This window comes from Canis lupus, chromosome 27 (genome assembly GCF_048164855.1).
Source record: "Canis lupus baileyi chromosome 27, mCanLup2.hap1, whole genome shotgun sequence".
Lineage (NCBI taxonomy): Eukaryota > Metazoa > Chordata > Mammalia > Carnivora > Canidae > Canis > Canis lupus.
This window is the reverse complement of record NC_132864.1, coordinates 12,314,836-12,339,135: the sequence shown is the minus strand read 5'-3', so window position 1 is coordinate 12,339,135 and position 24,300 is coordinate 12,314,836. Positions and strand designations below refer to the sequence as shown.

Sequence of the window (24,300 nt, the reverse complement as noted above, 5' to 3'; positions counted from 1 at the left end):
ACCACAACTGCAGCCTCTCATTTGATTTAGGCTTGGGCTGATGACAAAGCTGTACATCTTGAATCCCAAAGCTGTGAGTGTCATAGAGCTCTATGGCATCCTAGACCCCACCACCCGAGACTGGACAGATGGAGTGCTGTCAAACATTTTCAGGGAGATCAACAAGCCAACGGATAAGAAGGAGCGAAAGTGAGTACCTTTTTGAGTTAGGAGGGAGCCTGGGTTAGTTCATGTTCATTATTTAAATGTTATGGATGAAAAAGACAATGTATAGTATTGAAGTTTCATTAATGGATGCCCACAGAATTAGAGACAGATGTCAAGGGCCCTGTTCACAAAGTGCCAGGTGCAATCTTAGTTCTCTATGTGTTATCTCTGTCTGCTCAACTGGGAGGAAATTCTCCCCTCTGTAAGGGCACTTGTCATTGGAGAAGGGCCCACCTGGACAATTAAAGATGCTGTCATCTTAAGGTCCTTAAGTACATCAGCAAAACCCTCCCCCACCCCCCAATATGGTCATAGTCACAGTTTCTGGATGAACATATCTTTTGGGGGCCACCATTTCAATCTGTTACACATGGGCATATGAAATACTTTCCTTTTCTCCTGACTTTACCATAAGAAAACTTGGTGTCAAAACAAGTGATAAATAGTTGTTGATATTCAGTCTCAGTTTTAAGAAAAGAATGAGATAGACTGTGATACTGTCCATCCCCATGGACAGCTGCTACTGAGCTTCAGCAGATTGTTCCCGTGCAGGAATGCAGGTCTGTGTTGGGAGGATTCCAGTTTGCAAGAGAAGCAAGACATCCAGATTTTTGTGTTTTTTTTTTTAATTTATTTATGATAGTCACACAGAGAGAGAGAGAGAGAGAGAGGCAGAGACACAGGCAGAGGGAGAAGCAGGCTCCATGCACCGGGAGCCCGACGTGGGATTCGATCCCGGGTCTCCAGGATCGCGCCCTGGGCCAAAGGCAGGCGCCAAACCGCTGCGCCACCCAGGGATCCCTTTTGTGTTGTTTTTAAATTCTTCAATGATGGTGACTGACTCAAACAATTTTTTAAAAGATTTATTTATTTATTTGAGGGAGAGAGAGTGTGAGTAGGGGGAGGAGCAGAGGAAGAGAATCCCCAAGCAGATTCCCCAATGAGCACTGAGCCTGAAGTGTGGCCTGATCCCATGACCCATGAGATCATGACTGGGCAGAAACCCAGAGTTGGACATTTAACTGACCAAACCACCTGGGTGCCCAGACTCAGTTTTTATGTTTGCTTTTTTTCCCATTTGATTTTATGGGTCAAACTTCTGGAACAAGTTGGGTGCTCAGTCTCAGGTCCTTGCTATGAAACTCTGAGAACAAGACATCAACATGATTCCCTATGAAAGCTTGGGTTATTTTTACTTGCTATAGGTATATTTTATTTGATGGGGATGTGGATGCTCTGTGGGTAGAAAACATGAATTCTGTGATGGATGACAACAAGCTGTTGACATTGGCCAATGGGGAGCGCATTCGGCTTCAAGCACACTGTGCTCTGCTCTTTGAGGCAAGTAGTAATGAAAAATAGTTTTAATATGTCTTTCTTTTCAGTAAAAGTTTAAATTTTCATTAAATTGATAATAAATATAGATGACTAAAGAAAACCCAAACAGTGCAGAAGAGTTTTTATGATGACCACAACTCAGTATTCCCCCTACTCCTCTTATCCCTCTTTACTGAATTCCAGAGGTAACTATTTTTCACTCTTGAGTTATTCTTCTGATTATTATCCTGGTGTCTGTAAACAACACACTTAGCATGCTATTCCTTCCTATCAAGTTTACACAGTATCTATGCTATAACTGCTATGAAAGTGAGAGTTCATCTCATACCACTAGTTCACTCCCCTCCTCAGAATAATATATTGCTAAATCAGTTGAATCAGTAAAACCGTATTTGCATTATTATGAATATGGAAATATTTACTGTAGGGCCAGCTAGTATACTGCTATTATGTTTACTTTCTTTTAGAGCCTTTTTTTCTTTTTGGCCTGAAGTTTGTAGTTGCCTTCTTTTTTCTTTCACACTATTTGCCTTGAACTTTTCTTTGTTTTTTTCAAACTTTTTATCGTATCCTCTGAACTTGTTTCACAGAAGTGGCCATGAGATTTGCTTTCACTTTGGCTTGATGTCAATGCTGTTTCTAACTTGGCCTGCAAACTTTGTTGATGCATGGGTATTTGTGCATATCATTATGTTATTGGCTGACTGAACTGTCTTTTCTTTTCATAGGGAGATGGATGTGTTAATATTGTTGGTTTAGATGCATACATACTCCAGAACAATGTTTATTTCTTGGTGTTGGAATTTTGAATAAGTTATTTTCTCCCCTAGAGTTTTCTATTTTTGTCAAATATTCTAAATCATATTAATTTTCACATTAATTTATAGTAAAAGAAAACTTTAAAAGGTACTATATCAGAAATGTATTATCTTTCCATAATAAACCTGTGTTCAATCAGAAGCCTCATGAAGGCTGTTAATCTAGGAATGACTTGGATTTTATGCAGTTATAAAAATTTGCACAAAGCAAAGGCTTTTAAACACGTAGTCCAGTTGTCTGTAGCCATAGACATGACTGATTTTTTTTTTTTTATTTCTCCAGGTTGGTGATTTACAGTATGCCTCTCCTGCAACTGTGTCTCGATGTGGAATGGTGTATGTGGATCCTAAAAACTTGAAATATCAACCATTCTGGAAAAAATGGGTTAATGAAATACAAAACAAGGTGAAAATTATTTCTAAAATGAACTTAAAAGTTATTAGTACTTGTGGCTAGTTGGATAAACATAATCCAAAGGGTTGTTTGTAGTTAAAGCCATGACCTTGACCTTGATCTACCTATGATCTTAAGTACTTAATGTTATCAATAAATTGGATGAAAACATGGAAGACACATTTGCTAGATTTCTAGAAAATTCCATAACTCGTAGGATAGGTAATGATTTCGATAGTTTAGATCAGAATTTCTTCTGTAAAGAGATAGAGAGTAAACATTTTAAGCTTTGTGGGCCATATGGTTTCTTTTGTAACTACTCAACTATGCCATTGTGGCAGTAAAGCAGCCACTGTATGTGATTGGACATATCTATGTACCAATAAAACTTTACCAAAAAAAAAAATCTGGTGATGGGTCAGATTTGGCTTGCGGGTTGTTGTTGGCAACTCCTGGTCCAGGCAAGCCCAGCTACTGAGAGATTTGTCTTTAGAGGGGCTCAGCTTTTGCTTAATTGGATGAATGCTGTGTGTGAAGGACTTAGCTTGTCATGTAATTGAGTTCTGATGGTTTTAGTTGATCTCAAACCATGTCATGTGTCACATGGCTGCTAAAGTATGTATTGTCATAACAAAAAGGCTTCATTAAAAAGTGCAGAGATAGGTATGATAGTCATGTGAAAGCTGTGGCTTGACCACACCCAGGATACCATGACCACATTCTCAAAGTGACACAAGTGGTTTGGGCGTATCACCAGAAGGACCACGAGGCTGATGGTAAATTGGAAATTGGGACATAATTATCCCAGAGAAGAGAAGACCAAGGGAAACATGATAGGACCTTTGGAGCCATTGTTGTAAGGGAGAGAGAGCTGTCTAAGGCCCACCCAATCTCTGGTGGTCCTCAATGCCTTGATAGGGATAGAGGCCTTCCATGGCTTTGGACTCTTTGCAAGATGACTGTGACCATGTAACTTGACCTCAAAGATAATCAGCCCCATTTCTGTCAAATGGGACCTGCTATCCTCCCTCCCTCCCGGGTGGTAGGGTAGACTCTATGGCAGTGAAATAAAATGCTTCATGACAAAAGTGCACTGTAGAGGACCAATCTCTACAAATATATGACACTGTTATCAGGGTTTATTTGCCTGCCAGATTTATTCATCAGAAGACCTTACTCATCCCTTTTTTTGTCAAGGTAAGCTTTCCACTAACTTCTATTTAAATAAAGGAATCCTTGAAAATGCATTGGAATTCTGCTCTTTTATAGGCAGAGCATGGCAATTTGGAGACTCTCTTTGAGAAATATGTGCCCTATCTCATGGATATGATAGTGGAAGGGATAGTGGATGGAAGACAAGGCGAGAAGCTGAAGACAGTTGTCCCTCAGACAGATCTAAATATGGTGAGAAATTATCTCTGTCAGCAATGAGAAAGTCTTCCTTAAAGGTGGACCCACAGTCCAAGGGAAACAGAGATGCCAGAGGGATAAGTTGTAACATTGTAGGTTACTGACAATAAAGACACAGCACTTCCCGTAATGACCCTGTGCAGGACAAGATGACAGGCTCCATCTGACTGAACCAATATGGTGGGTTTGTAAGCTTCCATCACTCTGGGACCTGCTATCCCAAGATGTATGACCAGAACTGACCCTGGGCTGGCAGGGGAGTGGAATATATGGGCTCATCAGAGATTTTCCTGTGCACTAGGTAACCCAGTTAACCAAGATGTTGGATGCACTACTAGAAGGAGAAATAGAAGATCCTGACCTTTTGGAGTGCTATTTCTTAGAGGCTCTGTACTGTTCTTTGGGTGCTTCTCTGCTCGAGGATGGAAGGATTAAATTTGATGAATGTATTAAACGCCTTGCTTCTTTGCCTTCTGCTGATACGGAAGGGGAATGGGCCAACCCTGGGGAATTGCCAGGTAAGAACTGAGTGTCACCTGCTTTTCCCACTCAGAGTGCTTTTGCGGAGGATTTTAGAAGACGTGATCTTGCTTTTCCACGTGTATGCCTGTGTGGGTTTTCCAGCTCCTTTGTTTCTGTAGACAATGGGCAGTGCCCCTGGTGTGTCCTCAGAAGTTCCAGTGTGTGAACTGCTGTAGCAGAAGCCCCAGTGGCTTTTCATGTTGAGTCTAAACCATTATCCCCCTGAGACTTAGGCATTTGATTTCTTCCCTCTGTTTAAGTTTTTATATTTTTTCACACGATTCCTTTGATAGCTCAGTTGGTAGAGCACAGGAATATAAAATTTTTCACACTGTGCATGATTTTGAGTTTCTTCTCCACCTATTTTTTTAAACCACCTCTCTAAATTTCCACAATTTAATTCACCTGCAGTATTCCTGAGTATTTGCACAGTAGGCGATCAAGTGTGGATCTGTGGTCATTCTTAGGAGATCATCATATTAAGGTTTTAAGTTTGTGTGTGAAAAAACGCATGCTCCAAGAGCTATATTCAGTGAAAATGTGCCTTTTTTCAAGAACTCAATGTAACAGCAGGATCTGTCTTTGTTTCCTGATGATGTTTGAATATGACTTGGCGAGTAGACATCTTTCTAAGTCATATTCTATCATCATTACCTGGGGTGTTCTTTTCAGAGTGCAAAGTAAAATGGCCTCAGGTCTTTCTAATGGAGCATGTTGAGCAAGTAAAAGATGTTTTACAAGTCCCTGCTCTTTTGGGTGGCAGTTGGCTTATGCTTTTCCAGCGCGGCATGCCTCCTTTGGGTGAGTGCTTCCCAGCTGTGCATGCCATGCTGGCTTTGTTTGGCTGTCATCAGTGACCCCCCCCCACCTCGGGGCCCCTGGTGTGCTCTAGTTCTGGGGACTCGAATGGCTCAGTAAACATCTTATTTCCAGATGCCTTCTGCACTCAACTCCAGCAATGGGTCCCTTGACCTCAGGTTAGCTCTGAACACCCAGTGCTGTTTTATGTCAGCATCATCAATGTGCTGCTGGTCAGCCTCTGTGACTCTGGCTGTACCTGTTTGTACTGGCCTTGTGGGGACCACCACCCACCTCTCTTCCTGTCTCCTCTGTAACCGGACCCTGTGCTCCTTGCTTTCCTTTGCTGTTGGCTTGTCACTTCACCCTCTCTTGCTCCAACCCGCGGCCCCCTTGCCCTGTTGTCCTTTGTTAAATGCCTGTGAGGGGCTCTGAGTCTGTCTTCTGCGCCTGTCTGGGGCTGAGTGACACTGAGAAAACCACGAATTCAGACCGCGACTTCGTGAATACAGATATGGAAGAGAGAAAGAGGAATGAGCGAGGCAGTGTTGTGTGAGAGGTGCTGCCTCACCAGGCTGTGTCCCTTGGATGTTTATGTGTCCAGCTGTATTTTTAATGAGCTACTGGCTCCTCACAGGCAGCGTATCATTTTCCTCCCAAGACCTCCACCCGACCCTCTGCAGAAGATCCTTCTTGATTCAACAGGAAGAATAGAAGGCATCATACAGGGTTTTCCTGCCCACAGACGGGCCCGCCCGTTGCTCAGGTGCCCACTTCCTTGCTGGGCTCCTCTTGGGCGGGCTCTCCTGTCTCTCCCCTGCTGACCCCATACCAGCAGCTTTTGGACCTGCTTGGGTGAAATCTTCTCAATTTTGTCTCCTTCCAGAGGTGTCTCTCTGCCTCTTTCCTTTTAAGGCCACACATCCTTGAAAGGTTGGCTGCCAGCTGTGTCCTCACATCCCACCCACTCCTCAGCCTGCAGCCACGCACAGGCTCCCTGCCCAACAGCTGGAAGGTGCCTCCAGCAAGCACACCCCCTGGCCTCCCCGCCGGAACCCACAGGCCTTCTTGTCCTCACTGTCCTGGCCTTGCCCAGCGTCCAATGCGGCTGACCACTCCCTGTCCTCCTGAAATGTTCTTCCTCTGCCCCGTGGCTGCTCCTGCCCCATCCCCTCCTCTGCCCCTTCCTCACATCTTCGAGCCTCCTTTTGTGCTTTGAGTCCTCGTAGAGCCTAGGCCACCTGCTCACAGCTCCTGCCTGCCTGTATCCTTCCCTTCTGCTCCTTCTCCTGGTGCCCTAGCTCAGTTCTATTGAAATCTGTCTGTCTATCTATCCATCATCATCATCATCTCTATCAATCACCTGTCTGTCTGTCTCTCTGCCTTGCACATCAGTGACCTTGATACTTTCTCCTCCCAAACCTGACATTTCAGTCTGACGACCCCGCGCCCACCACTCTGGTGAGGTGCTCCTGTCACTTCTGCATCAGGCAAGGCAGAAGCCTCAGAACAGATCTCCCAGTCTCTCCTTACCTCCTCCTGCGCGTTTTCCTCTAGGGTCATACTGGTCCTTTGCACATGCAGATCTGGCCACATCTACCCCTGGAGGCTAATGTGGGTGACTCCCCAGTACCTGGAAGGTAGAGAGCCAGCACCTGAAATGGTCTGCCGGGCTCTTCATGCAACAGTCCCACAGCCCTTCAGGCTTTTCCTCATCTGCCTGCTCTGAGCACGACCCACTTACTCCCTCCTGTTCTTCCAGCCACCTGCCATGCTCTCTTCTCCCTCAGACAGAGTCTCCTGGAGGCCCCCACTTCTGGCTCGGGAATGCCCAGTCTTTCGGGTCTCAGATGAGATGACATTTCCTCTGGGAAGGCTTCCTCCCAGTGATAGCTGCAGAGGTTGGCATTGCTGAGGCCTGTGGGTGGCAGTCTGTCTGGGAGGAGGGGCATGAGGGAGCTTCCTTAGAGCTGAGTTTGTGTATCACCCCTGTGATTGGTGAGGGATGTGTGCATGGGCCACAGAGGGACATGTGTGCGGGGGAGGCCCAAGGTGCCCTCCCTGTGGCACCTGGTGCCTCTCAGACCTCTTCTCTGCCCCATCCTAGTTAGACGCCCTCATGGGGTGCCCAGTGCACCTGTTCTTGCCCTGTAGCAGATCGTAGCACCCCACATTGAAATTGCCTATTAATTTGCCCCCATCTTTCCTACCCTCCCTCTTCCTCCTCTCTGGCCCACCAACACCTGTAAGCCTAGGAACCACCTAGCATCTGCCTCCCCCTCATGTTCCCAGGGAAGGGACTCCATGCCTCTCTGTCCAGTGGGCAGGAGTGTTCATTCAAAGTACTCAGTTAAGTTGCTGTCCAGGGAACAAGTAGCATTAGTCCATCTCCATGTGCTGGAGCTAATTCTGTAGTTCCATGTCTATGACGAAAGTGAAGTTAGACCATTATTCCCTGCAGGTCACCTCCCAACCTTGTATGACTTTCATTTTGATTCCACACGGAAAAAATGGATACCGTGGAACAAACTGGTTCCTGAATATATTCACAGCCAGAAGAGTAAATTTATTGACATCCTGGGTAAGTGAGAACTGAACCTCTGTACTTGGTTTAACAGTGGAGGGTTCTCGTTCCATGAGGAAGTAAGACAGATCTGGTGGCCTCTGTGGCACCCTGAGTCCCACCCAGAGAGCTGCTTTGGAGAAACTGAAAAGAACAAGCCATGGGCCTTGCCAAGAAACTGGCATTCCTGATTCTGTTTCTGTGCTACTGGCTCTGAGCATCTGCAGATGTGTGTGACTCTTAGCTGCCACCTGACAGGTGGGGTGGTGGTAGAACGGGCTGCCCTGCCTCCCCTCACAGTCCCCTGGCAGCTGGCTGGCCAGGGGAAGGAACCAAGGAAGAGAGAAAGAGGAATGAGCGAGGCAGTATTGTGTGAGAGGTGCTGCCTCACAAGGCTGTGTCCCTTGGATGTTTATGTGTCCAACTATATTTTTAATGTACTCCTCTGGCTATTTAGAGAATAGTGGCACACGGCTGGTGTGGGTTCTGGTCGGATGAGATGTACTCATTTCTTCAGGAACCAGTCAGGATTAAAAACGACCAGTATAGGAGTGAGCTGGACCTGGCTTCGTGGTTTCATTCTCTCTTTAGAGGAAGTCGTCGGGCAGGAAACCAAACCCTGGAGGGATGTGGCTGATGTTAGCAATGGGGAAACGGAGTTTTTAATATCCTGACTATAAATCAGAATTGGATATTAAAAACAGTTTGGGTGCTCCAAATCTAGACTATGGCAGGGATTCCACAGCTGTAGAAATGTGTCAGACTCACCAGATTAGACCCTTAAAATGGGTGAGTTTCATGACATATAAGGTATACCTTGTAGAGCTATTAGAAATAACAGGAGGTGCCTCGGTGGCTCAGTTGGTTAAGCATCTGCCTTTGGCTCAAGTCGTGATCCCAGGGTCCTGGGGTTGAGCCCCATGTTGGGTTCCCTGCTCAGCGGGGAGTCTGCTTCTCCCTCTCCCTCTGCCCCTCCCCTCTGCTCTCTCTCTCAAATAAGTAAATAAAATAAAAAAAATAAAAATAATGGTTGTGGTAAGGAGGTTCTCCTAAGAAGACTGCACCCATCCATGCATTTTCAAGGCCATGTCTTGGGTTTTTGCTGATGCTTTTTATGAGATGTTTGGGATTCCGTGAAGCTCCAAGTTCCCACCTGCTCACCCTGTGGCATTTCTATGATGCTCCTGTGCTTTATCATGTTCCTTAGTTCATACGGTGGATACGACACGTACTACCTGGGTGCTGGAAGAAATGGTCAAGATCAGGCAACCTATTCTCTTGGTCGGTGAATCTGGCACCTCCAAGACAGCCACCACCCAGAACTTCCTCAAAAATCTGAATGAAGACATCACCGTAAGTTACTGTGCTTGTCCATTGCCTGCTGCTGCGTAGCAAACGGCTCCAAGGCATAGCAGCTCAGCACCACAGATGCTGCACACCTCCCCCTTCCCGCAGGCGGGGAATCCGTGAGTGGCTCAGCCGGGTGGCTCTAGCTTAGGCCCTCTGCGGAGCAGCTGGCCAGCAGTCGGCCGGAGCTGCGGGCGTCTGAAGGCCTGATGGGGGTCCCTTGCAGACGCCCACTGGTTTAGGCCCCCCACATTCTATCGAGGTGACTCACAGGGGTTTCTGGGTGACCCATGCAACGTGGCAGAAGTGAAGGCAGAGGATGTCTCAAGTCATCAAGGGTGGTGTTGCATCTTATTGACTCTCTGCCTCGGACATTCACTCTGGCGGATGCCAGCTGCCACGCAAGAGGTCACCCAGCAGCCCTGGGAGGGGTCAGTGCAGGGGGAGCCAAGAACTGCCACCTTGGGGGAGGTGTTAGAGGCTGGCTATCATGTTACTCATCTCTGGTTTGTGACTTTGAAAACTGGAAGGTTTTTCCTTCCTTCCTCCATCTCTGCGTTACATGTGGGAGCGTCTGACATGGGTCAGACGCTGGCTAGCCAGGTGCCATGGAGGCAGACAGCAGTGACCCTGCAGTCAGGTCTGGAGGGACTCGCAGTCAGTGGGGCAAACTTGAAAATGAACCCATGAAACATGACAGTGCAGAGTGAGCCAGGGCTCCAGATTAGGGGGGACCACGTCAGTGCTCCTCTCTGTACTCAGAGTTGCCCCACGCAGGCCACCTGCTCATCATTTCAACTGTCCTGGCCTAAAACAATTTTTATTTAGTATTTTAATAACTGAGAAAAGACTCATGTCTCCTCCAGGAAGCTTCCTGTTGTTCTCACGATATCCAGGTCATGTATACTTGACCCAAATCCACTCACTGGCCCAGCGCTAGTTTTTGTTAATATCCATTCATCATTTAAGTTTCCAGTTCCTGTTTTGGCCTTCTGGAACTTCCAAGGGGAGCGAAGTTTCCTGCGGCTTTCCTCCCTGGCTTTCATACTTAGCTTGTTGCCCGGAAACCACGTGGTCCTCTGAGGCAGGGAGTGGTCAGCCAAGCTTGGGCATAGGCATCACGTGAGGGATGTACACAGGACTGGGCCAGACTGCCTGCAAGTGGTTGAGCCCACTCACACGCTGGCGCGTGGAAACATGGTATATTTAGCTTTAAGGATGTCATCCCAGAGGATGCAGAGGGATGTTTACCACCAGACGGACCTGCAAGTTTGTGGGGTCAGGCAAACAACAGTGATGTTCAGAAACCCCCACTGTGATGCCCTTCCACTGGGACTCAGCAGCTGGTGCTTATCCCCCCAACAGGCACATTTGAGCATATTCGCTATAATGAGATGCACATTCACCTTCGACATGTTGGGCTCCTGTGCAGCTGCACCAGTGAGCCCCTTAGAAGGCAGTGTTAGCCACGGTGCTGGTTCTTAAGGGTGGTCCCTAAGCCAGCAGTATTGCCTGAAAATTTGCTTATACTACTCTAGACCTATTGAATCGGAAACTCTGAGGATGGGGCCCTGGGACCTGTGTGGCACTAGACCTCCAGGTGACTCAGGGACACAATTATGTGCGAGAACCTCTGGCCAGTGAAGTCTCAGTAATGCGCTAAGAAGCGCAATTGGCCGGCCCTGGGACGTGCTTTCTGCACAGGGGCTGGGGGACCTCCCTCAACTTTCTCTCACGGGGTCAGTTCCACAGGTGCTCTCTCAGACCTACTTATTAAGATGCAGCAGGCATGGCAGTCACTTATGGTTAAATATTATTACCTTGTCATACTGAAAATACCTCTGTGGACTTCATCTCCTGTGATAAAATCACCCCATGACGTAATCCAAGCAGGTGTTATTAAAATTGTCTTACAGATGTGAAAAATGAGGCTCTAGAAGGTTAAACCTCATTCTGGAGGTTCCCCTAGCCAGAACTATGCAGAACTAAGAACACCCCTCCCTGTCCACAGGCGCCCAAGGCCCACACGCAGCAACTCACTGTTGCCTCATATAACCTGCCAAAGGTGAAGAATGAAGTACAGACACACAGTGGATTATAGAAAAGTTCAGATCCCAGTGAATTTGCAAAATTGATGGTAGCTCACGGTCCAGCATTTCCCGCTGGTACTGTGAAGAAACAACCGCCTTCTGGAATGATCCCTCTCTGTTCCAGATTGTGTTAATGGCCAATTTCTCCTCCCGCACCACCTCTATGGATATCCAAAGAAATTTGGAAGCAAATGTGGAAAAACGAACCAAAGACACATATGGCCCACCCATGGGGAAGCGCCTCCTGGTGTTCATGGATGACATGAATATGCCGAAGGTAGCGTCAGGGCTACAGAGTGGGGAGCGATGGGGCAAGGCTGTGTGCTTGTGTTTGTGTTGCTGCATATGTGTATGGCATTCATGAGTGGGAGAACATGTGTCTTCATTCTGCATAACACCTGCAGGGTGCTGGCTATGGGGAGCCAGCTTAGGAGACAGTGTTACTGGAGTGTTCTTACACAGAGGGACTTTTCCCTACAGATTGTTCTCCTTGCTTTCTTGAAGGAGTAAGCAGGCAGCAGACAGCCTCCAAACTCTTTACAGCATGGGTTTGAGTAAGTGATTTCCCAATGAGCCTATAGCTTAGATGATAATATTGTTCTCAGTCCCATATACATGGGAAGCATAGGGTCTAGACACTTCTCCGGGGTTCCTCTGGAATTACCAATGAAGGGAAACTTTAGCATGCATGCGGAGTGTGTTTCTGGGGCTAGAGCCTGAGAGGTGTGAAGTTTTCTTTGTACTGAAATGTAAATTTATGTAATTCCTGCAGAACCATGTTTTTTTCCTCTGAAAACCTATCTTCCAAATAGACTGCAAAGCCAGGATCCACCCATCCATCCGTGCATGCACGCATCCATCTGTCTATCTAACCATTCATCCCTGTATCCACACACTCACTTATGCATCCATTTATGCATCTGTTCATCCATTCATGTATATATCTATCCATGCATGCACCCACACATCCTTCTATCCATCCATCTTTCCATGTGTCTTTCCATCCATCCATCCATCCATCCATCCATCCATTCCTCTATCCATCCATCCATTCCTCTATCCACACACTCATCCGATTGTGCATCTATTCCTATATATGCATGCACCCACACACCCTTTTATCCATCCATGCATCCATCCAATTAACATATATTTATTGAGCACCTCCTATGGGTCTGGTGCTGTGCAGTGATGAACAAAACATAGTAGTCCCTGCCCTTATGGAGCTTATAGTCCAGAGGGGGAAGATGGATTAAAAAAAATTACAAATGAATATATAGTGGCAAACCTTCAGAAACCCTATGGAATGAAAACCAGAGTGCTCAGAGAGAGGAAGAGGAAAGACGGGAATTAGTTTAAATGGTCAGGAAAGGCATCTCTGAGTTCTGCTTTATGATACTACCGTTATCTCTTTTCTTTAAAAACAAAATCAAGGTGGATGAATATGGCACACAGCAGCCAATCGCCTTGCTGAAACTGCTGTTGGAAAAAGGCTACTTGTATGACCGTGGGAAGGAGCTGAATTGTAAAAGCATTCGGGACCTCGGCTTTATTGCTGCCATGGGAAAAGCTGGAGGAGGCCGCAATGAAGTTGATCCGAGATTTATTTCACTGTTCAGTGTCTTCAATGTACCATTTCCTTCAGAGGAGTCTTTGCATTTAATTTATTCCTCCATCCTGAAAGGCCACACTTCGGTAACTTGCTTTTAATTACCAGTCTAACCTGGAGGACCTTGTGTTGAGGAGAAGTGTATGTATGGTTGACTTAGGCATGAGGCACAGCAGGCACAAGGCCCGCAGTACTTTTGGGGGTCCATGAATGTACTTTGACTTCTTTTAAAACCAGAAGAAAAAAAGAGAATATAATCTAGCCTGGATTATATTCATCTGTATACCAGTGCAGTCATAAAATATAAAGTCATATATTTTTATGGAGGATGGGGCCCAGAAGGCAAAAGTGTCTTGGGTGCACAGAAGTCATGATGTAGCCCTGAGTTACATGTGCCACATTGAATTGAGTCAGTGAATCAACTAGGGGACCAAGACCTGGAGTCAGGTCCCATTCTGCTCCCTGGGTAAGTCCCTTGAGCTCTCCTAGACCTGGTTCTCATCTGGAACAGGGATAATGATGGTGTCCACCTCACTGAGAGTCTGGGAAAATGAAAGGAGAAAAGGGCACATAAAATGTGTGGCACAGTGTCTAGCACACAGAAGATACTCATCAGATACTAGTTACCGCTCTCATTATGATTTAACTTGGCTACCCCTCCCCCCACAAATGGAACCCATTCACTTAAATGATGACCTTCTGGTCCTGCCATTTCCCTCCTATAATGAGATTTGTGCACACAAAGCCTTGAGGGGCAGGAGAGGTAAAGATGTGGGATGGTGAGGTGTGATCCATAGGAACTGTGGGCACCTGGCATGTTCATGCCCTATCATAAGCTATTCAGTGTCAAAACTGTGAGTCTACACTGGTCAAATCAAACTCAAACCAAGGACTGGTTTGGGTTTTGGTTTCACATCATGTTGACTTGTCAATGTGAAAATCTAGGGAAACAAAGCAAATCAGATGATGTTTCTTTGGCCTTCTTTTTTCTCTCAGAGAGAGAGAGAGAGTATTTGAATGGGGGTGGAAGGGGCAGAGGGAGAGGGAGAGAATCTTAAGCAGGTTCCATGCTCAGTGTGGAGTGTGACTTAGGGCTCAATTTCATGACCTTGAAATCATGACCTGAGCTGAAATCAAGAGTCAGATGCTCAACCAGCTGAGCCACCCAAGTGCCCCTTTTTATCTCTTCTTTAAAAATTATGGTACAATTCACATAGTGTAGCATTAGTTATTTTAACCAATTTAAAGTTTTGGCATTGAGTACGATTCCCAATGTTGTACAACCATTACCACTACCTAATTTCAAAATATTTTTGTTACCCCAAAAGCAATCACAATCTCCCATCCTTCAGCCCTTGGCAATTGCTAATTTGCATTCTACCTTTGTAGATTTCCCTCTTCTGGATATTTCAGACAAATGGAATCATACAGTATGTGGTCTTCTATGACTGGCTTCTTTCTTTAGCATCACATTTTCAAGATTCATCCATTGGTAGTGTGTGTGTCAGTACTTTGCTCTTTTTTTTTTTTTTAAAGATTTTATCTATTCATATGAGAGAGAGAGAGAGAGAGGCAGAGACACAGGCAGAGGGAGAAGCAGGCTCCACGCAGGGAGCCCGACATGGGACCCAATCCCAGGTCTCCAGGATCAGGTCCTGGGCTGAAGGAGGCGCTAAACCGCTGAGCCAACCAGGCTGCTCAGTACTTTGCTCTTTGATAGGGTCAAATAAACATGCCACTGTATGGATAGATGACATTGGTTTATCTGTTCATCCACTGATAGACATTTGGGTGTTCTTTTCATTTTTCAGGTGTTTCATGAAAGCATCATGGCTGTGAGTGACAAGCTGACCTTCTGCACATTGGCGCTTTACAAAACCATTGTGCAGGACCTGCATCCTACCCCATCTAAGTTCCACTACATCTTTAATCTTCGGGATCTCTCCAGAGTTTTTAATGGTCTTGTCCTCACTAATCCAGAACGGTGAGTTTGTTTTGTCTCACTAACATGTGGCCCATTGGTATCATGATGGTTTTTCCTATTCTTTTAAGACAGAGGACTTGTCAATTAATTTGATGAATCAGTGTATCAATGAATATACCCAATGTCTTTTTGTTTATGTTAAATGAAGGAAAGAGTTAAATGTATGGTTAATGCCTGATGACTTGTTAAGCCTGTGACTTGAAGACAGGTAGAGCCAAGAAAGGCAGGTGTGTGGACATGTGGACAGGTGTACTTAGCCCTTTGGTGGGATTGCTCTGCTGATCATTTGTTCCTCATTCTGAAGTTACCTTTTTATTATGCTGAGTGAAGTAAGTCAGTCGGAGAAGGACAAACATTGTATGTTCTCATTCATTTGGGGAATATAAATAATAGTGAAAGGGAATATAAGGGAAGGGAGAAGAAATGTGTGGGAAATATCAGAAAGGGAGACAGAACATAAAGACTCCTAACTCTGGGAAACGAACTAGGGGTGATGGAAGGGGAGGAGGGCAGGGGGTGGGAGTGAATGGGTGACGGGCACTGAGGGGGACACTTGACGGGATGAGCACTGGGTGTTATTCTGTATGTTGGTAAATTGAACACCACTAAAAAATAAATTTATTATTAAAAAAATGAAGTTACCTTTTGCTCAGGCAACTGAATTGTTAGCAGTTGCTAATTGGTTATATTATGTGTGTCTGTAGGAGAAGTAAACACGGAGGATAAAAGGATTTAAATCTAGGTATAGAAATTTTCTTTTTGAAACTAGGCTTATGTATTTACGTTAATGTATATAGATTTTCAAGCATAGTCCGATTTTGTGGATTCATATTGAGTCCACAAAATATTGAAAAGTGAATTAGTTGATGGCTTTTCATATACCCAAACTTATTTTCAGATCTCCATGAAGGGTTTGGAATGACAGTTTAGGAGAAGACAGCTCCAGTATGCAGGGGAGAGTAAGGGCTCTCTGTCAAAAACCAGAGGAAGTTCAAGAACTAGGGCCAGATGGAACTGGTTCTTAAAAAAAGAAGCTGCCAGTGGCCTTGATGCCGATTTTAAATTCATGAGCTCCAGCAAGTAGGAGCAGTGTCAGGTTCTCATTTTATGTCATTTATGTCATTTACAGATAATGTTCTTTTTCTTCCCTATGGAGGATAAATTATAGATGATGATTTTATGGTCTTTACACTTAATTTGTTAGCTTCCATTAAATTTCATTAATGTGAGAACAGGGGGAAGAAAAGAACTATAGAAATGTCCTTTTCCATGCTCTGTGTATCCATCTGAAAATAGTAGCATTTAGCCCCCCTCTCTCTAAATGACTTCATGACTGATTTTGCCCCTTCTATCATGTAGGTTCCAGACAGTGACCCAGATGGTGAGAGTCTGGAGAAACGAGTGTCTGAGAGTCTTCCATGACCGATTAATCAACGAAACAGACAAACAGCTGGTCAGTACATCAAACTATACCAGCAAAATAAAAACTAACCACAAAATTCTTCTCTGGGTGAAATACACAAGTGTAAACCCCTCCCTTACCATCTATATCTTTTTTTTTTTTAAGATTTTATTTATTTATTTATTCATTCATGAGTGACATACCAGAGAGGCAGAGATAAAGGCAGAGGGAGAAGCAGGCTCCCCATAGGGACTCCAATGCAGGACTTGATCCCTGGACCAGGATCATGCCCTGAGCCAAAGGCAGATACTCAACCTCTGAGCCACCCAGGCATCCCATCCTGCCATCTATATCTATCTATATTTATAGTTATAGCTATCTGTGTCTATATATCTGTATCTATTTATGTAGTTCACCAATTGGGGAAAAATACATTAATAGAAGTTGAAAGATTAGGGAGGGTGGATTATTACATACCTTGTAGCAGTTGGAAAAAAGAATTACTTCAGATAATCTTAGCATGTGTTCTTTTTTCTCATGAGTTTTAGCACATATATGTTGTTGAGTTTGGGTCCTTAAATGATCTTCTGTCAAAAGGTACAAGACCACATAAGAGACTTGGTTATGGAACATTTTAACGATGATGCAGAGGTGGTGATGAGGGATCCCATCCTGTTTGGAGACTTCCGGATGGCCCTGCAAGAAGAGGAAACACGCATTTATGAAGACATCCAGGATTATGAGGCAGCCAAGGCCTTGTTTCAGGTTTAGATGGCGTTTACCTTCTCCATAGGCTCACTTTTCCTGGGCGTGCTTCTCAGGGGAGTCAAGCAGTGCAGGGTGCTCAGGAGGCAGAGCTGGGAAGAATACCCATGCCTCTGTCTCAAGGTTCAGAATGTAGGTTTGTGTCCAGGGGTGATTATCACGTCCAGGGGTGCATAGAAAGACCTGAAGAATGTGTTAAACACATGGACCCCTGGGCTTGCCACTCTGAGTTTCCTTCCTTCAAGTCCATGTCAGGTCCCAGGGTTCCAAAGCACAGTCAGGTTTGGGAACCACTCAGCTGACTCTGATATTTTTTTTTTTTTTTAAAGATTTATTTATTCAGAGAGGGCGCAAGAGAGGTAGAGACACAGGCAGAGGGAGAAGCAGGCATCATACAGAGAGCCTGATGTGGGACTTGATCCAGGGTCTCCAGGATCACACCCCGGGCTGCAAGCGGCGCTAAACCGCTGCGCCACCAGGGCTGCCCTGACTCTGATATTTATTTTCATTTTAACTCATGACTTGAACCTGCTCACTGCAGGCCGATCACAAGCCAAGAGATCAAAACCTTAACTGTCAACACTAGATTAGTCCTGTAAACCTAAATGATTTTAATTATTTCAACTGCTATAGATTATTGAAAAGAAAATCTCTTCTCCATTCTTAATTCCTCCTGGACAAAAGGAAAGAGTCTCTTAGAATCCAGTGATCCTTTTAAATTTTTTTAAATTCAGGAAATTCTTGAGGAGTATAATGAAAGCAACACCAAAATGAACTTGGTTCTCTTTGATGATGCTCTGGAGCACCTAACCCGTGTGCACCGCATCATCCGAATGGACCGTGGCCACGCCCTGCTGGTCGGGGTTGGAGGTTCAGGGAAGCAGTCTCTTGCCAGGTTGGCCGCCTTCACAGCTGGCTACGAGGTAAGTCAACCTCCTTTCTTAGAAATAGGTTTGTTATATCAATTTCAGCCATTGGTAGTTCATGCCATGTATAACAGATCATGACATGATGTTTTCATAGAGTGTAGAATTGTTTTTTTTTCCTTGTTACTTAACTGAATGGCTGAAGAATCTAACTTTTGTATTATTTTTGGAATGGAGACTATGTGAAATCAAATTTGAAAGTCAAATAAGAGCAAATCTTGTGGTTTGTGGCACATACTCATATGGAGGAGGGATTGGCCCAAACCTCCATGGACCCAGCATTCAGGTCAGCAATTTGCCAGCTGCTGTATGCTGTATCTGCACAACCAGCCCTCACAATTCTGGGCCATTCTTAGAATCTCTTTAAAACAAAACAAAACAAAACAAAAAAACCCAAACAACAGCTTTATTGAGATGTAATTCACAGGCCATACAATTCACCCATGTGCGATTCAGTGCTCTTTGGTGTGTTCACAGATCACCATAGTCTATTGGGGGACATTTTGTCACCCCCAAAAGACATCCTACATACTTTAGCTTTCTGCCCCTCACCCAGCCCTAAAAAAGCACTCATCTATTTCCTGTCTCTCCGGATACCCTATCCTGGATTCTCATGAATAGAATCATAGAGTACGTGATCTTCTTTGACAGCTTCTCTCACTTAGCGTAATGCTTTCAGGTACCATCCATGTATCAGCAGTTCCTTCCTTTTTGTGCTGAGTCATGGTCTGTTGTCTAGATTGACCACATTCTGTTAATCCATTCATCTCTCCATGGCCATGTGGGTTGTTTCCACCTTTTGGCCATTGTGAATGGTGCCACTATGAACGTTTACATATAAGTCTCTGTGTCAACAGGTGTTTTCATGTCTCTTAGAGACACACCTCACGGTGGAATTGCCAGGTCATACACAAGTCCATGTTTAATCATTGGAGAACTGCCAGATTGTTTTCCCAAGTGACCATATCATTGTATAGTCCCACCAGCACCATGGAGGGGCGGAGCGGGGGGAAGGTTCCTGTTTCTCCACCTCATTCTTAGAACCTTACAGTGAGCCCCTGCTGTGGCCATTGGCAAGTCACCTGCAGGGACCTCTCCAGGTGGAGATGTATACTACACAGGCAGGCCCAATTGTGAAGAGTCATCTCCACAACTCACTTGTTTATTTTTGCTTTTGTTGCTTGTGATTTACTGTCACATCCAAAAAGTCATTGCCAAGACCCGTGGTTTCTTTTCTTTTTTTTAAGCAAATATAAAATACAGGTATTGAGTACCGTGGCATTATGGTTGGTTTGTTCATCCTGGTTGGTTTGTTCATTTAAATGCCTTAAAACTACCAGTAGTGGCCACAACAAAGGATTATACTGATTTATGCTACTGGTAATGTCCATTTCTCCCTGTTCTTGCCAACACTGGCTATTATCAATCTGATATTTGCCAATATTGTAGGCGAAAAATAGTGTAGTTTAAATAAGCACTTCTTTCTTCAATTCATAGTGAAGTCTGAATATCTTCTTACGTGCTCATTGGACATTTGTCTTTTCTCTTTTGTGAGTTGCCTTTTTATGTGCTTATTGATTTGTGAGAACTCTTTATATAAAGAGCAATTGTGGCTAGTCCAATGAATCTAGCTTGCAGTACTTCACCAATATTGACCTTTTATTTAAAGTATTTATAAAAAAAAGTGAAAAAAATTTGGTTGATTTACCTTTAAAATCTGATAAAACATGTAGGGATACCTGGGTGGCTCAGTGGTTGAGCATCTGTCTTTGTATAAGGTCATGATCCCAGGATCCTGGGACCGAGTCCTGCATCAGGTTCCCTGCATGGAGCCTGCTTCTCCCTCTGCCTGTGTCTCTGCCTCTCTCTGTCTCTGTGTCTCTCATGAATAAATAAATAAAATCTTTTTTTAAAAGCCCAAAATCTGATAAAATATGTGATCAAGGGGCACCCGGGTGGCTCAGTTGGTTGAGCACCTGACACTTAATTTCAGCTCAGGTTGTGATCTCAGGGTGGTGGGATTGAGCCTGTGTCAGCTCTGTGCTCAGCAGGGAGTCTGCTTGGGATTCTCCCTCTCCCTCTGATCTTCCTCCTGCTTGTTCTCTCTCTCTCTCAAATAAATAAATAAATCCTCAAAAAATATGTGATCAAAATGTAATTGTTTTATAATTGAACATTTTTCTAGACAAGTTGGTATTTTCTGTTGACCAGCCCTGGTAAATCGGACATTCCTGTGAGGTAGTGGTCATGCATCTTGGCCTTGAGGAATGGCAGAGGATGTCCAAGGGGTGGAGGCGGAGAATGAAAGAGTTCTGGGCTATTGCTGGGCCCCAGGGAGTGGAGGGGAGGTTGGGTAGTGGGATCACAGTGAGCCATTCATGCCTAAGTGCTGTCAGGAGCCTTGGAGGGGATGTGGGGGGCTGTACTCAGGGAGGATGAATGGGGTCTGCCGGCATCAGATGGAACTGCAGGCCGAATATTTGGTGGCAAGTTATCTGTGTTGCCTTGAGTGAGTGAGTGAGTGTGTGTGTGTGTGAGAGAGAGAGAGAGAGGGAACTTGAAGGTCTGTGCAACCAAGGGAGTGTGAGCTTGTGAGTGTGAGAGTGCACAGAATGCCATGCAAGGTATGAGCGGGACAGAGGTTGCATGTGCCCTCATGCGTGGGCATGCATTGGGGTTGAGAGGAGGCAGAGGGACCAGGATGTTTAAGTCACTGTAAACTTTCTGAGCAGTCTCAGAACTGAGGTCGGTAGCTTGTAGCTTAGTTCGTGCCCTGAGGCCAAAGAAAATGAACAGATGAGAATGAAGTTTGTGTCCTCATTTACATTTATGTCTACTTAGTGAGATTTTTAAATTTAAGAATTTAAAATGGCTTCTTACTTAGTTTCCCTACATGTCTTCCCACAATCTCTTTCATTTTCAATGAACTCCTAATGGCGGGGCGGGGGGGGGGCTTGCACACACATTATGGTTGTACTTGTGTATGTGTGGGTGCTGTTTTTGGCCCATCTCTGTTTCCTCCCCTCACCCCCATCCCCATTCCGGCTGTCCCCCTACCCTGTGACTCAGATGACTCATTTAACAACCGAAGGTGTCCTTTTCTCTGCCATACTCACGTGATCCCATCTGCACAGACCTGTGTCCCCTGCATACTTGTCACCCCCTACACATGTGTGCATGTGCAGCATGTCCGTCACAGCTCACTCAACACCAAGGGATGTCATAGTTTCCTGAGTCTTGGGTTTCTCACTCAACAGTGTTTGTGAAAAATGGCCCGGGTCATCTGGTTTTGCTGTCACTCATCCCCCTTAGCTGCACAGTCTGACCCTCTCTGGGCTGGTTGTCTCACCGCTGTTGTGCTCTGTGTTGGCAGGTGTTTGAGATCCTTCTGAGCCGAGGCTACTCTGAGAACAATTTCCGGGAAGATCTGAAGAACCTTTATCTCAAACTCGGGACTGAGAACAAAATGATGATCTTCCTGTTCACGGACACCCACGTGGCCGAGGAGGGCTTCCTGGAGCTCATCAACAACATGCTGACATCAGGTACCGTGGAGGCTGCTCCCACACGGGGTGCACCGGCTGTATACAAAACCAGGTGAAGGGGACCCTCAGTGCAGGCCTGGTGCGTCACATCCAGATTAGATGTCACTTTCTGGGCAATGATGTGGTCCAGGCTTATGTTTTCACAGGTCCCTCTGGCTGCCCTGTGGAGTCTAGATAAGAGGGAGATAAGAATAGGAGAGGGTGGCAGGTGACAGATGACCTGGGTCTGGATGGGGTGGGGTGGAAGTGAGAATGGAAAGAAGTGAGTGGATTCCTGAGATATTTTGGAGGTAGAGCCTACAGGACTTGTACAGATTGGATGAGGGTGAGGGAGGGAGAGCCCACCCAGGGTGGCTCCCAGTTCTGGCTGGTGTGAGTAGCCCCGTTGCTAGGAGGGGGAAGAGTAGATGTGGGTTTGTGCCACTAGGAGGGTGTGGAGTGTGCTATACTTAGGAGAAATCCAAACGGGAGGTCAGGTGGTATATTGATTTGCTAGGGCTGCTGTAACAAAGTACCACAAAATGGGTGGCTGAAAACCACAAATATTTGGGGCACCTGGCTGGCTAGGTCAGTGGAGTGTGCGACTCTTGATTACAGGGTTATGAGTTCAAGCCCACGTTGAGGGTAGAGATTACTTTTAAAAAAACCTAAAACCACAAACATTTACTGTCTCACAATCTGGAGGTCCCGCATCAAGGTGTTGGCAGGGGTGGTTCCTTCTGGGGCTCTGGGGGAGAGTCTGTCCCAGGCCTGTCTCTAGCTTCTGCTGATTTGCTGCCGGCTTCTGTGGATTCCTTGGCTTGTGGATGCATCACCCTGGGTCTGCCTTCATGTTCTCCCTGTGCATGTATATCTGTCTCTGCACCCACATTTCCCCTTTTTATATAATAAGGACACCAGTTGCCCTGGCTTAAGACCTACCCTGATGACCTCATTTTAACTTGATGACTTCTGTAAAGACCCTTTTTCCAAGTCAGTTCACATTCTGAGGTCCTGGGGACTTCAACATCTCTTTTTTGGGGGAACACAACTTCACCTGTAGCAGATGGACTATGGGGGCCAACTTGTAGGGGTCTGGTTCTCAGAATAGGGGCCCAGGGTGGAGATTTCAATTTTAGCATCACTAACAGGCTTGGAGAGCCACCATCTGTGGGGAGAGTGTGAGAAATCAGGTGAGTACAGGACTGGGTTCAGGGAGAAGGTGGGGAGTGAGCCAGAAGCTGAGATGATAGGAGGAGAACCAGAAGCGAGTTCCTGTGTCTCTGGCAGTACACACAGCTGTGATCTAATTACAGCAGGACACGAAGCACCATCAGCAAAGGGGAAGAGGCACATGCCGGGGGAGGTCTGGGGAGCCAGGCACAGGCTTCCAGAACTCTCTTCTATGGCAGTAACTATGGCAGTCACATAGGACATGTTTAACTCCTCCCGCATCTGATTCTGACAACCTTTGTGAAGTGCCATCTCCTGGGAAAGCCCATTAGAAACTCAGAACCCAAGGGTGTTCAGTGGGGGCTGGTCACGGTGGGCACCTGCTGCCTGGCACCAACCCACATTCCAGAATCCCAGAGGGGAAGCAGGTGGTCAGTATAAACCACACTTTGTGCAGATGAGGCACTCTGATCAATGAATGGTGGTGGGAATCCTCCCCAAGTCCAAGTTCCCGGACGCCGGCCAAGGGCCAACCCCGTAAGCAGGCCTCTGTAAGGCGTGCAGCCCCAGGCCTGCTGCGTCAACTTGGTTCTGTACGGGAACCCATGGGATATTTAATAAGAATGCAGGCTACTCATTTGAAATGGTGTAGATAGAGTGAGATCAATGGGCCTGAGCTAGCGAGAATCTGGCAGCTCTCCTGTGCTCAGGGGGCTCTCTCTGTGCCTTCCTGCGAACCCCATTATTCCAGAATTTTCATTAGGCCTGAACTGCGGAGTGTGTCCCCTCTTGACCTCTTCCACATTTCATTGTGCTTTCTCATCTGTTTCTGGAACCTGTCCCTTCCTCGGCATGCCCTCCAGCCTCCATCAGAGCCAGACCCTTCTCATGTCTGACCTCAACTCTTCACGCACGTCTGCGCTGATCTTGGCTTCCTAGAACACCGCCGCCCGTGCACGGCACTGGTTCCCTTTCTCTGAAGCCTCCAGTGCTCTGGTCTCCGCAGATTGCCTTCTGTTCCTGCAGCCTGTGTTCTTTCCACCTCCTTATTTGCTGTCCTGTCCTGCCCTGCTCCTGCCGGCCACTCTCTCCCTCTCTCATCAGCCTCCACGGTTGCAGGTGCTGGCAGTGCAAGTCAGGTTGGCTTAGCGAAGTTCAAGAGGAATGGAGGAGTCAGGGCTGTTTCACAAGCCTGAGAAAGCCCAGGGGGCTTGGTTGGACCCAGGTGCTCAAAAGATTGTGGCTACGGGTTCATCCCTCCTGTGCCCCATCTCGGCTTTACCATTTTTCTCTTGTATTTGCATTTTTGGATTTTCCCAAAGCAATTCAAACAAACAAACAAACAACAACAACAACAAAAAACCAAGCCCCATCGCATCGTCCTGGCTTACCCTGGGTGAATGAGACCATCTTTCCCAGATGTGGGGGCC

General features: G+C 45.9%; 1 protein-coding gene across 4 annotated transcripts in view; it reads left to right on the top strand.

The window, feature by feature from the left end:
- The window catches only part of DNAH10 (dynein axonemal heavy chain 10), a 135,863-nt gene that overhangs the window by 75,363 nt on the left and 36,200 nt on the right, over positions 1 to 24,300 (top strand). For all 4 annotated transcript variants that reach the window (XM_072802309.1, XM_072802305.1, XM_072802306.1 and 1 more), the window contains 14 exons: positions 31 to 189; positions 1,413 to 1,548; positions 2,647 to 2,769; positions 4,027 to 4,161; positions 4,469 to 4,685; positions 7,949 to 8,068; positions 9,258 to 9,403; positions 11,612 to 11,764; positions 12,922 to 13,182; positions 14,908 to 15,080; positions 16,440 to 16,533; positions 17,080 to 17,247; positions 17,982 to 18,170; positions 21,547 to 21,718. In XM_072802309.1, coding sequence (XP_072658410.1) covers positions 31 to 189; positions 1,413 to 1,548; positions 2,647 to 2,769; positions 4,027 to 4,161; positions 4,469 to 4,685; positions 7,949 to 8,068; positions 9,258 to 9,403; positions 11,612 to 11,764; positions 12,922 to 13,182; positions 14,908 to 15,080; positions 16,440 to 16,533; positions 17,080 to 17,247; positions 17,982 to 18,170; positions 21,547 to 21,718 — 2,246 coding nt within the window. The remainder of the gene's footprint in view (positions 1 to 30; positions 190 to 1,412; positions 1,549 to 2,646; positions 2,770 to 4,026; positions 4,162 to 4,468; positions 4,686 to 7,948; positions 8,069 to 9,257; positions 9,404 to 11,611; positions 11,765 to 12,921; positions 13,183 to 14,907; positions 15,081 to 16,439; positions 16,534 to 17,079; positions 17,248 to 17,981; positions 18,171 to 21,546; positions 21,719 to 24,300) is intronic.